This window comes from Mus caroli, chromosome 6 (assembly GCF_900094665.2).
Source record: "Mus caroli chromosome 6, CAROLI_EIJ_v1.1, whole genome shotgun sequence".
In the NCBI taxonomy this organism is placed as follows: domain Eukaryota; kingdom Metazoa; phylum Chordata; class Mammalia; order Rodentia; family Muridae; genus Mus; species Mus caroli.
In genome coordinates this window covers 88,240,145-88,253,683 of record NC_034575.1, presented here as the reverse complement: position 1 = coordinate 88,253,683, position 13,539 = coordinate 88,240,145, and the positions used below count along the sequence as shown (strand labels likewise).

Here is a 13,539-nt window from a genome sequence, read left to right as displayed (position 1 = left end):
GGTAACATTTTACTTTTTAAATTATTCTTATTTTATGGATATGGATGTTTTGCTTGTCTGTATATGTACTGCGTGTATACCTGGTGCCCATGGAGGCCAGAAGAGAGTATTCAATGTCTTAGAACTGGAGTTGCAGATAGTTGTAGATGCTGTGAATTGAACTCAGGTCCTCTGAAGAGTAGCAAANGTTCTTAACTATTAAGCCATCTCTCCAGCCCCTTACAGGAACGTCCTCCTTCTCCTTCTCCTCCTCCTCTTCTCCTCTTCCTTCTTTTTTTTTTTAAGATTTATTTATTTATTTATTTTATGTTTATGAGTATACTGTAGTTGCACAGATAGTTGTGAGCTATCATGTGGTTACTGGGATTTGAATCAGGACCTTTGGAAGAGCAGTCAGTACTCTTAATCACTGAGCCATCTCCAGCCCCTTCTTCTATTTAAATAATGCTTTATTTATGTATTTATGTAGATATGGGTACTCTTCTGCATGTACATCTGCACACCTGAAGACAGCATCAGGCAGTTGTTAGCTGCCGTGTGGTGCTGAGAATTAAACTTGGGACCTTTGGAAGAGCAATGAGTACTGCTAACCATGGTGGAGCCATCTCTTCAGCCCAGGAACCTTTTTTTTTTTTTTTTGAGACAGGGTTTCTCTGTGTAGCCCTAGCTGTCCTGGAACTCTCTCTGTAGACCAGGCTGGCCTCGAACTCAGAAATCCACCTGCCTCCGCCTCCCAAGTGCTGGGATTAAAGGCATGTGCCACCAGTGCCCGGCGGAACCTTTTTAAGAGGGAAAATCGAAGACTGTTTAAAGAATGATAAACTGAATCTAGGAGATATATACATAGCATGAAAATGCTTCTTAGAAAGAGATTTATGAACGCCTTCCAGGATGAGCCTTCTGCAGAGTTGGGCATGGCCCATAGAGTGATTGCCAGGTTCTGGCTTCCACATAAAAGGAAAAAAATCTTGTTTTTATTCTTTTTGTTTCTAACTTAGAAGAACCCATATTCTTTTACTGCAAGTAGTAATTTAATTTTGTNAGTTGAGTTCCTTTTTTGTTTGTTTGTTTCTGGTTCAGACTTTTTTTATTACATTTATTTATTTAGTGTATGATGTGGATACACCTACTATGGCAGTGTGTGGAGATCAGAGTACAACTTGTGATAGTTACATAATAGAGTATGTAATCATCTTGGATATGAGAAAGTTTCTTAGTAACAGCAGAAACAACATATGAGAAAGTTTCCTTATAATATTGGTAACAGCACAAAATGGAAGGCTAGACAGGTAACAGCCTTTAACATTCCATCTAGGCCTTAATATTTTATGTAGGCCTTAACAGCAGTAATATTTATAAACAAAAGAAATGGAACACCAAAATATTGTACACAGGTGTCAGGTTTCCAAGGCAGTTTTTAAAGTTACATTTATTTGTCTATGTTGTGTTTATTGGGGCATGTGCCGTGGTGCATACGCAGAGGTCAGAGGACAATTGACTGGAGTAATTTCTTTCCTATCACTTGGGTGATCAAACACATGTTTTCAAATTTGGTGCCAAGTACTTTTTACCTGCTGAGCTATTTTACTTGCCTCTTTGAGGCAGTTTTAAACAGACAAGATCAAACACCATTTCTGAAAGGTGTCTGTGAGTTTGAGCCCTGACTCTGGTCCAGCGTATTTAAGCCCTTTTACAGTAAGCAGAGGGAAAGGTGTTTGAAAATTGACTGTAGTTTCTGTTTTGTTTTCAAAGATACATGGATTGGTTGACTGGGCTTTTTTGGAAAGGTTACACGGACTCTGCCAGACAGTCACTTTATTATTAAGTGATTAAATGGCACAGACTGCCCTTTTTGCTTAGGATAGTTCAGTCTTGTTTGCAAAATGAAGATGTGTGCCAGGCATGGCAGCACACACCTTTAATCTTGTGGCAGAGCTGGGTGGATGTCTGCTAGCTCAAGGTAAGTGTCATCTGTGTACCAAGTTCCAGGGTAGTCAGGGTTACAGAGAGACCCTGTCTGAAAACACAAATCTGCCATCCGGGTTTCCTCATCGGATTTGATTTGGCTCTTTATGTTTAGGTAAACTTTTAAAGTTGGGAGTGAGCAGTAACTTAGCCTGTATGTTGGGAACGTGAACAGCGTTCTGCTGGCCCCGACTGCTGTGGGGTTGGTAAGAAGGTCTTTACTTACTGCTGTATTTCTTTTCAGATCTGAATATTCTTGTGCATTTTAAAAATAAGGTTGATTTTTATAAAACCTTGGGCTAATTTGTGCTATTTATTTCTTTAAGATCTTGTTCAGAAGGCTAGGAAAGCAAAGAACAAGTTGTTGAAACGAGAAGGAGATGATCGATTGGAACCAGGGACCCAAGGATATGAATCATTCAGTTATGGCGGGGTTGATCCTTACATGTGGGAACCCCAAGAGCTTGGTAAGAACATTTATTAATTCATTCAATGCTTATGAGATATCTACCCTGTTTTCGGTAATTTTTTTTTCAATTTTGAAATTTTATTTTATTCTCTCTCACTCTCTAAAGGAACAGATAGAATATGCTCCTGGTAGTTCAAAAATGTCTGTTTCAAGACTGAAAGGCAGGCTGGTGAGATGGCTCAGTGGTTAAGAGCACTGGCTGCTCTTCCAGAGGTCCTGAGTTCAATTCCCAGCAACCACATGGTAGCTCACAACCATCTATAGGGGGATCTGATGCTCTCTTCAGGCAGGCAGATGTGTATGCAGCAGAGCATTCATATATTTAAAAAAATTTTTAAAATAAAAAAAAAAAAACTGAAAGGCTGAGAATCTGGTAGTTGTTAGTCTCTGTAGTCACAATCTGGTAGATTCCTAGAGAGCTGCTGTTCTTCAGTCTGTGTTGGAATCCTGAAGAATTTTGATTTAGTACCTGCTGCAGCCACAGGATGGATGCATTTGCCATTGAGGCAACGAACTAAGAAGTAAAGTTCCTTTTACCACCAGAAGATGTGGCCCAGATTTAGGACAGAGCTTCTTGTTTCAAATAATCTAAGAAAATTCCTCACAGGAGTGCCTAGCAGCTTGGATTTTAGTTGATTTAAGTGCTGTGAGGTTGACAGCCAAGACTAGTCTTCACACCCCTCTTCTGTCATCCTCTCTGATCCCTTCCCTCTCCCACTGAGCCCCTTCTTCCCAGCAGGTCCCCCTCCTACTTTAACTGTTTTAGGCAATGTCCTAGGAGCTGACTGAGAAAGCATCAGTAAGCCCCCAGGGATGAGCATCTTATCGGCCTTATGTCCTACCAAGGAGAGAAATGGAAGGGAGAGAGTGAGGTCTCTTTTAAGTTAAGCTCTGTGGTAAATGCTTTGTATGTGTGCNTTCCTCAAAGTCTCATCATTCTGGGGCATTTGTGTGTCAGCCTAGCCTCAGACCCTGTTAGCAGATCTGTGGCCTTTCAGGTTAACTGACAAGTGAGAGGCACTCACTTGCAGCTCACTTCTCTCATGTGCATAATGATACCTTCACTCACTCAGTTACTTTTTAAACTGGCAGTGCTGGGAATAGAGCCTGAGGGCTTGGCAAATGCTATGCTCTGGAGATTCGTCCCCAGCTCTACTCTGTTTTTTTAAGATGAGGTATCACTAGATGTAGTCCTGGTTGTCCTGGAACTCATGATGTAGATCAGGTTGGCTTAGAACTCAAGAGATTTGCCTGCCTCTGCCTCCTGAGTGCTGGGATTAAAATATAGACCACTATGCCTAGCTTATACTCTATTTTCAAATTGATAACAATAGTCTCACGTTCCTTATGATTGTTCAGTCTTGCAAATAATCTAAACAACTTCCCCATCCCCCAACAAAACCCAAAGCATTGAATTAATATACTTAGAATGACACTTTTTTTTTTTTTTAATTGAGACTGGAACTTATTATGTTGCCCTGACTGTCATAGAACTCCCTTTGTAGAACAGGCTTGAATTCACAGAGGTCTGCCTGCTGATGCCTCTCAAATGCTGGGATTAACAGCATGCACCATCATGCCTGGCAGGATTACTTGGCTTTAAAATTTGAATTTTATGTATAGTAATTACATATCAGTAAATCTGTTAACAAAAATATGTCCCATGCTGAACTAAAGTGTCTCATCTTACATATTATTCAGCTGTGGAATGATAACAGTCACTAATCTTGTTTGCTGGGATTGAATCTCAGTCAGAAGCATCTGTGTGCGTCACCCATGCTGAGTTATGTATGTACTCTGGCATTGGGGTACATAACCAGCCATGCAGTGGGTGAGTATGTTTCTTCCATAGTGGTCAGATCCCTCGTGAGACAGCTTACTCTGACTGCTACCACACACATGGCATCCACAGACAAAGACACACACACACATAAAATTAATAAAAGCAAATCTTAAAAAACTTACATGAGAAAACTAAGGCCCTAAGAAAGGAAGGGGCACTGACTAGGGTCACTGGTTACATCTTTATTAATACCACTGGGGAGGGTAGTCTTGAATCCTAGAACTGCGCTATTCAGTTCAGTGGCCACTAGCCATATGTAGCTATTGAAATTCCATAATGAGTCAAACCAAACCTACATGCACTTAAGCTGTGCAGTATCCCTCTGTGTTCAGTGGCTGCTCTATGAGTATGCAAAAACATTTTTATTACTGTAGAAGAGAATGGCTTTATAAATAAAGCTATTCTTACATGACTTTCTGGGGACTTATAAAAGAAACATCTGTTCACTTCAAATAAGGAGGGTGCGGACAGAGCAAAGAAAGTTCCTACAAGTCCAGTTTGGTGAGGTAAATGAGTTTATTGGGTATTATTTACAGGAACATGGATGAGTTGAAGCTGCATCACCAAAAAGCCCCAACCCCCTGCCCATCAAGATACTGTTTTATTTTTAATTTTTAAAGATTTTTGTTTTTAAATTGTGTGTGTCTGTGTGTGCACATATGTCTCCAGTTGCCCGTGGGGTCCAGAAGAGGGTATCAGAATACCTAGAGTCGAAATTATAGGTGCTGAGAACTGAACTTGGGTCCTGTGAGAGCATGGTGTGCTTTAAACTCCTGAACCCTCTCTCCAGCCCCAAGCCTTTGTTTTATATGTCTTTTAGTCTATAGCAAAGTTATTGCAAAGCTGGGTTCAGAGCACTGTCTAGGATTGAAGCAGTAGTGGTGGCTGTAGGTTCAGATGACGTAAGGCAGAGACAAAACTGATGGTATACCTACCATGCTTATGTGTACCATGTCCTTGTTCCAGTTGGGGATTCTGCTGGTCTTAGCAAGCAGTGTCTAGCCATAGGAAGGATGGCCTGTTTTGCTGTAGTCAGACAGACAGTAGCTTACTGCAAAATGGAGCTACTCTGGCCGGGATTCAGATGTCTACTTATACTACAGATATATATCAGCAATTATGAATCACATATGAAAGCTGATCAGAAGCATAAAGGAGAAATTTTAGACAAGTGAATTTTAATACTTTGTGATAGATTATTTCCTATTGTTAGATGTAAATACACTGTAGCTGTCTTCAGACACACCAGAAGTAGGTGTCAGATCTCATTACGGATGGTTGTGAGCCACCATGTGGTTGCTGGGACTTGAACTCAGGACCTTCAGAAGAGCAGTCAGTGCTCTTAACTGNTGAGCCATCTCTCCAGCCCGATAGATTACTTTCTAATTGCCACAGTCCTAATTGTTAGAGTTGTTTTCTGATTAACCTGCCCAATTAAACAATGGAAAGAAATGCAAATTGTGGATTGTCAAATGGAAATTTTAGAAGTTATTATTTATAATTATCCCTAAGACTTCTAGACTAAAATTTAGAAATCAGTGTATGATTAGGAAAGATAGATATGAATGAGTAAGAGCACCGTGTGGAGATGGTCCATAGAGGCTTCAAACAAGTACAGTACAGCCGTGGTACAGCACCGTAACCATAAGTAAAGACGTATTGTACTCCTTCAATTGCCAGGCCAGTAGGATTTACGTGTCCTCACTACAAAAAAATGAGTGTGGTAATGTATGTTTCAGATGTTTCAGATACACTGAGGTCAAATACTACTTGGTTCCATTTGTATTGGGAACATTTCTGCTAGGTCTTAGATGCTAAACTGAGGAAAGTATCCGTTTAACTGTACTAAGGGCATACATACTTACTGCTCCCTGACCCCCATTTTGAGAAAGGTTTAATATTATTGTTGTTACTACTACTACTACTATTATTATTATTACTAGTATTGATTATTTTGATTTCTCAAGATTTCTCTGTATAGACCTAGCTATCCTAGAACTCATTATGTAGATCAGGCTGCCTCTGCTTCCCACGTCCTGGGACTAAAGTAAAGGTGTGAGCCACCCCTCCCCCCCAATCCATCCTCCCACCTCTACCCCCCTTACCACCCCCCCTCCATCCCTGCTTTTGAAAAGGGACTGTTTTTATTTTGACAAAAAGCTACATTGTGTTAAGTCATAAAAGTAGTCAAGTAACTTGTCTAAAGTGACATAGAATNTATAAGAATTAAAATTTGCACTCAAGCTAATTCTAATAAGAACTTGTTTGCTATGCTTTGAGGTTTCTCATGTTGTACTTTGGGTCTCCAAGAGCCAGAGTTAACATAGTAATGAAATTCNTTTCATCTCCTTTCTAGTTATTAAAATTTTGTTAAGGTTCTAGAATCCTGATTTTTTTTTTTCCTTTACAATTCATTGAGGATCTAGAGAGGCTCCATCATAATCCTTAACATACCACTTAACTTCTTTTCCCCTTTAGGTGCTATGAGAAGCCATCTTTCTGACTTCAAAAAACATCGTGCTGCAAGAATTGACCACTATGTTGTTGAAGTCAATAAACTAATCATCAGGTTGGAAAAGGTAAATTTTGTAGTTTTATTTTGTAAGTACATATTTTGTAGAAATCCGAGTTTTGTAGCATTGTGTTAGGTAAATGATGAGTATCTGATTCTGAGAGCTGCAGAGGACATTGAGGGCAGCTGGCCTGGCTGGCCTTCCTGACGTGAATGGCTCATGCTGATAGACCTACGAAGTGCCCACCTTCCCTTTTATGCCCATCACCTCCACTTGCTGCTGTAAAACTTCTGGAGTTGTCCCAGTTAGTCACTCAGTGGGAACACTGTGTAATGTCATTTGATAATGATACAAAAGCGGTGTCCAGCTCTTGAGTATTAAGTTGGGGCTATGGCTATTGTGTGTCATGGAGCGTCTAAGGTAGTCTTTCTTATTCTGCAGTGCTAGAGTATATTTGCAGCACTACCATGATTGGCTAACACTCTGACCCTGGATACACTTGCTGTGTATCTAGATTGTGGGGCATTTTTTCACTTTTGTGGTGTCCCAGCAAATACTCTGCCACCAACTAAGTCCCAAGCTAGGGATGTTCTTTATGTGGACTTTGTGGACAGAAGTATGTGGCCAGTCTTATTTTCTTTCTTTCTTTTTTTTTTTTTTTTTTTTTTTATTACGTATTTTCCTCAATTACATTTCCAATGCTATCCCAAAAGTCCCCCATACACTCCCCCCCACTTCCCTACCCAACCATTCCCACTTTTTGGCCCTGGCGTTCCCCTGTACTGGGGCATATAAAGTTTGCATGTCCAATGGGCCTCTCTTTCCAGTGATGGCTGACTAGGCCATCTTTTGATACATATGCAGCTAGAGTCAAGAGCTCCGGGGTACTGGTTAGTTCATAATGTTGCATCTACAGGGTTGCAGACCCCTTTAGCTCCTTGGGTCCTTTCTCTAGCTCCTCCATTGGGAGCCCTGTGATCCATCCAATAGCTGACTGTGAGCATCCACTTCTGTGTTTGCTAGGCCCCGGCATAGTCTCACAAGAGACAGCTATATCAGGGTCCTTTCAGCAAAATCTTGCTAGTGTATGCAATGGTGTCATCGTTTGGAGGCTAATTATGGGATGGATCCCTGGATATGGCAGTCTCAGTCTTATTTTCTAGGAAGGCTGGAAAGTCAGGAGTTCACCATTGCTTTCAGAAGCTCCCATACCCCACCCAGTCCACCTGTTTATTGGCGAAACTGGTAAATGACAAGAGATTCCTTCTGGATATGAAACTAACATGTCCCTAATGAAATTGTTTTGATAACTAGGGTTGGGGTTGATCAGTGAGCCATAAGAAATTTGAACATACATTTCCTACTGAGTGTGAGTGGCAAAAAATATAGAGTGTCCCTCAACTGACTAACTCCATTTGGTATGTGTTTTCCCGCTTAGCTTACTGCATTTGATAGAGCAAATACTGAGACTTCAAAGATTAGAGGTAAGTCCAGACCTTTGCTTCAGTCATTCCCTTTTGGCTTTTACCCTGAAAACAACTTCAGACTGCTGAGCTGCTTTTTTTGGTTTATTCTTCCAAAGCAATAGAAAAGTCCGTGGTGCCTTGGGTCAATGACCAGGATGTCCCTTTCTGTCCAGACTGTGGGAATAAATTCAGCATCCGGAACCGCCGTCACCACTGCCGCCTCTGTGGGTCTATCATGTGCAAGAAGTGTATGGAGCTCATTGGCCTGCCCTTAGCACGTAGGTGATGTGGCTGTGGGCTTTGGGTCCTGATCTCTTTTGGGACTAGTGAGTGTGCCTAGGCCCTTGGGACCACTTGTTTAGTTAATGGCCCAGGGACTCTTCATCTACTTGTTGAGTTCATTAAACTCACTGCAGCCAAGACACTGCTAGAGCCCAAGGATATAGTGGCCTGTAACAGGCTGGTGAGCTTTTTTTCCCTTTTTTTTTTTTTTTTTTTTTTTCAGAAAAGGGTGTTGGATCTCCTGGAACTGGAGTTACAGATGGTTGGTTGTAAGCTACTAAATGGGTTCTGAGAACTGAACCTGGGTCCTCTGCAAGAGCAGCAAGGACTCTTAACTGATGAGCTATCTCTCTAGCCCTGAGATGTTTCTTTGTGTGTTTTTGTTTTTTGAGACAGATTTCTCTGTATCGCCCTGACTGTCCTGGAACTTGGTCTGTAGACCAGGCTGGCCTCCAACTCAGAGCTTTGCCTGTCTCTGCCTCCCAAGTTCTGGGAGTAAAGGTGTGTACCATCACTATCTGGCCCTGAGATTTTTTTCCTTTTTTTTTTTTTAAATAAAGGATCAGATAGTAACTAGTTTTTAGACTTTGTAAGGCACACGCAGTCTCTTCCCATTCTTCTTAGTTTAAAAAGAAAGGAGCAACTTCTTAACCATCTGGGTGGATGCACACTTGGGAGGCAGAATCAGAAGGTCCCAGCATAATTGATATTAGCCTGGGTTCGTAGTGAAGCTTGGTCTCAAAGTAAAACCAAACAAGCAAATGTAAAACAACCCAGGGTTAGTGGCTCCTGCCTGTAACCTCAGCACATGGGAGGCTGAGGCTGAAGAAGTATCATTAAGTTTGAGCCTGGGCTACAGAGTGAGCCTGACTCAAACCTAAAGTGAAAAGAGTAAAAAGCATACTTAGTATAAGAGCTATACAAAAACAAGTGGGAGCTAGATTGGCTTACAAGCACTATTTGAACGTTTCTGGTCTGTAAGGCATTGCCTGTTTCCCCAAGGAACTCCAGATCTAGCAGGGGAGATAGAGACTCACCCACAGTTGCTTCATAAAGGAGAGATGGGGCAGCTCTTTTTGTCACCTTTGCCTAGAAGGGCAGGTGAGGTTTTTGGAAGAAGTTTTGAAGAGTGAGCGGAGTGCCTGTCCCTCTCCCTATAAAATCTCCCTGTCACAGAAAAAAACTAGTGTCATAGATGTACTGAGCACCGTGGAGGCTCTAGGGAAAGGAAGCATGGATGTGTAGGATCTGCAAATGATGGTAGAGAAATACCTTGAAAGACAATGGTTGTAAAGGGGTGGGGGAGGGTGGTGTTCTAGACAGAGTAAAGAACATCAAGGAATCCTGGCACTCAGTAGAGCAGAGCTGAGTAGGTTTAAGGAGAGAGACTTGCAATGGGAAGTGTGCAGGACGAGGGTGAGAACAAGGCTGTAAAGTGGAGGGGGATGAGAAACTCCAGTACTTTGTGAATCAGCTGCTTACACATGGCTGATGGAAAGCTAGGGTGCAGCTCAGTGAATGAGCATCTGCCTAGCATGGTCAAGAATCTGCGGTCCATCCTTAGCACAGATTAGCAACACCAAAGAGTTCTATTATTTGTACACACCTGGCTATGAGGCCTGTGGACAACATGGGGACAAAGTCACTTTTCTCTGTCTAGTTCTTGTGTCTCCTCACTTTACATTGATATTTCCTTTCTCCTTGAGACCTACCTCCTTTCAGGATACTGTTCACCTTTCTGCTCTTGGCTTATTACCTGGGCAGTCTGTCAGGTGGCCTTGATGGCTATGTTAGGACTATGAGTGTAAGACACAGTTTTTACTAAACAGTAGCAGATTCCAGGGCAGCTCTGTACATAAAGGTGTTGGACAGGAGAAAAAGGAATGTGCTCCAAATGGGTAATGGGAGATTATAATGAAGGGCAGATGTTTGTTTGTGGGAGCCAGGGAAGGCTTCTAGAGAATGGAGAGTGACAACTAGATGCTAGGGACTGATATGAGGACTGCAAAGGAAAGTCTCTAGAGAGTGGATTGTTTGGGGAAATGGGGCAAAGGAGTGTGGTATAGGTATGGGATGGCCAGGTTAAGACTTATGAGCCTAAAGACAGGTTACCACAAGCTATTTGGACTTGATGACTTCTTTTCCCACCAGAGTCTCACCCCTGATGCTAGAGTAGGTTCTTCTTGTCCAGNGGTGAAGCCTGCTCTTCCTTTTTCCCAAGTCGCATCTGTGGCCTGAGTGCTACAGTTGCAGGTGTAGGATAAGTGGCTGCCGAGGGGTCACTGCTACCTGTCTGTTGCCGTTTGTAGATAAGCTCACCAGTGCCAGCAAGGACTCTCTGAGCACCCACACCAGCCCTAGCCAGTCTCCTAACAGTGTCCATGGCTCCCGCCGGGGCAGCATCAGCAGCATGAGCAGTGTCAGCTCAGTCCTGGACGAGAAGGATGACGACCGCATCCGCTGCTGCACACACTGCAAGGACAAGCTGCTCAAGCGAGAGCAGCAGATGGACGAGAAGGAGNACACGCCTGACATCGTGAAGCTCTACGAGGTGACTGACACATGCCAGGCAGATTCTAGAGAATGCTCTGGGAAGTTGTTCCCTTGAGTCATTTCCTGTCCGAGGGCCATGGTATGATTTCCTAATTAGGGCCCTGGGTGAGTCATAGAGTCATCCTGGGTGTACTAACAAACTTATTTTCCTACCTTCCCTTACCCACTTGAAAGGACGGACNCCCAAGACAAGTGGGAGGGGTGGTTGTCCTGTGCATGGCCAGGCTCTGAGGAGAAGACAGATGCATGGTTTGCAAGGATCCTGGGACACCCACTTGGGAGTTTCAGTCTATCAGCTTGAGCTTGTATGCATTTTCAGGGCTTATATGCTTTTTGCCTATCAGCTGAGAGTCTCTTCTGAGTCTCAAATGCCTTAGTCTTCATTGCCCCCAGTGATCCCAGAGCACCTAAGTGGAGGCACACTGAGAATAAGAGAAGAGGATGTGGCTCTGTGGTAGATCGCTTGTTGTAGGTTACATTTCCAGAACATTTCTAAAATTAGTTGGCATGCAAGAAGAAACAGAGTATGCAAAGAACATCTGGGTTTGGGCATGGTATTATACCCTGTAATCTCAGCACTTAGAGGCAGGCAAAGGTAGACCCCTGAGTTTGATGACAGCCTGGTTTACATACCAACTTCCTGGCTAGCCAGGGCTACACAGAAAGGCTCTATTTAAAACAAATGAGAATAAATGAACAAAAGGTGGAAAGGAAGAAAATCCTTAAGGAATGGGGCTAGGTCAGCCTCCTAATGACCAGGTGACATGTCCATGCGGACTGAGGAGAACTAGCCTGGGAGACAAATGGGGAAGTGAAGGATACTGGGAATGGGGAATCTGCCTAGGCAGAGAAAACAACTTGAGCAAAAACTTAAACAAGGGAGAGTGCGCATACTCAGTGATCACTGCATGGCCACCAAACATCTTTGCAGGTCATGATGGCTGCTTCTGTACTGCNATGTCATATTATCACTGCCAGAGGTGGTGTCAAACCAGTTCTGAGCTGCAGCTGTAGCTATCCTCTATCCTGCATGGAGTTTGAGACCTAGTATCTCTTTTTTGTAGCTAGCCATTATGTATACTTACCTACTTTTTGAAGAGAGCCCTGGCAGTGCCATGTGCTGGTATCATTGGCTGGCGTCACCTGGCAGAACACAGTGGCTGATTCCTCTTCCCTGTCTAGACACATCACACTCTGACAGGCAGCCTCTCAAAAACATCTGGTCAAAGGGTCACCCTGTGTTTATGCTTGGAAAATAGGGAACTAACGATCCATAAGGGAACTAACAATAAGGGAGTATAAAGCAAAACAAAACAAAAACCCCAGTGTTTTAAAAGTGCCCTTTTATATACGTCTCTGATATAGGGTGGCTTCTAGGTCATAGTTTCTGTCTCCAGTGCAGTACTCATCTCTTCTCTTTTGTTCTTAGAAACTTCGGCTTTGCATGGAGAAAGTTGACCAGAAAGCTCCCGAATACATCAGGATGGCAGCATCTTTAAAGTAAGCCACTCCTCTGTTTTTTCTGAACCAGTGGTGAATATGACCTGGCTGGGGAGGCCGAGTCTTCACTAGCTGACAATGGAGATCGGTATCTTTTTACTTTTTTTTCCTTCTTTGGTGCTAAGAATGGAATGGAGCTTTCTCCATGTTTAGCACATGTTCTGCCAAGAAAATAGAATCTTAACTCTGACTTTTCACGTTTGTACATCAGTGGACACATGATATTTGTAAAGATACTGACCATGTTCAGGGTTAGGTCCATTCCGAGTTAATGGATTTGGCAAGGGCCTCAGACCAGAAGTGGCACTACTCACTGGAGTACTTGCAAACAGATGAGGAAGGGCAACCTATCTTCTGCCCAGCTTGCCACGGTGCCTCTTAACAATGATTGTAATGTCAGGCTTACAGCAGGCATTTCCTTTTGCGCACAGGCGGGCACACAGAGCCACTGGACAGATGTAGCCTGTCTTGAGTTTCTTTTCTAAAGTTAAGATGTGGTTCATATACGTTTTATTGAACAGTTCAGTGATTTTCATGATAGTGTCATCACAAGATTGCTCAGTTGTCACTACCATCTTTTTTTTTTTAATTAGATCTTTTCATCATTTATATTTCAAATGCTATCCTGAAGGTCCCCCTATATCCTCCCTCCCCCCCCACTGCCTTGCTCCCCTCCCGCCCTGGCATTCCCCTGTACTGGGGCATATAAAGTTTGCAAGACCAAGGGGCCTCTCTTCCCAGTGATGACCGACTAGGCCATCTTCTGCTACATATGTAGNTAGAGACACGAGCTCCNGGGGGTACTGGTTAGTTCATATTGTTGTTCTACCTATAGGGTTGCAGACCCCTTCAGCTCCTTGGATACTTTCTCTACCTCCTCCATTGGGGGCTCTGTGTTCCATCCAATAGAAGACTGTAAGCATCCACTTTTGTATTTGCCAAAGTTAC

The 13,539-nt window shown here is 42.9% G+C and overlaps 1 protein-coding gene across 1 annotated transcript in view; it reads left to right on the top strand.

Moving 5' to 3' along the window:
* Window positions 1-13,539, top strand: part of Rbsn (rabenosyn, RAB effector) — a 29,639-nt gene that overhangs the window by 5,368 nt on the left and 10,732 nt on the right. The window contains exons 3-8 of the mRNA XM_021165605.2: window positions 2,292-2,432; window positions 6,756-6,856; window positions 8,229-8,274; window positions 8,373-8,534; window positions 10,848-11,089; window positions 12,521-12,591. Coding sequence (XP_021021264.1) covers window positions 2,292-2,432; window positions 6,756-6,856; window positions 8,229-8,274; window positions 8,373-8,534; window positions 10,848-11,089; window positions 12,521-12,591 — 763 coding nt within the window. The remainder of the gene's footprint in view (window positions 1-2,291; window positions 2,433-6,755; window positions 6,857-8,228; window positions 8,275-8,372; window positions 8,535-10,847; window positions 11,090-12,520; window positions 12,592-13,539) is intronic.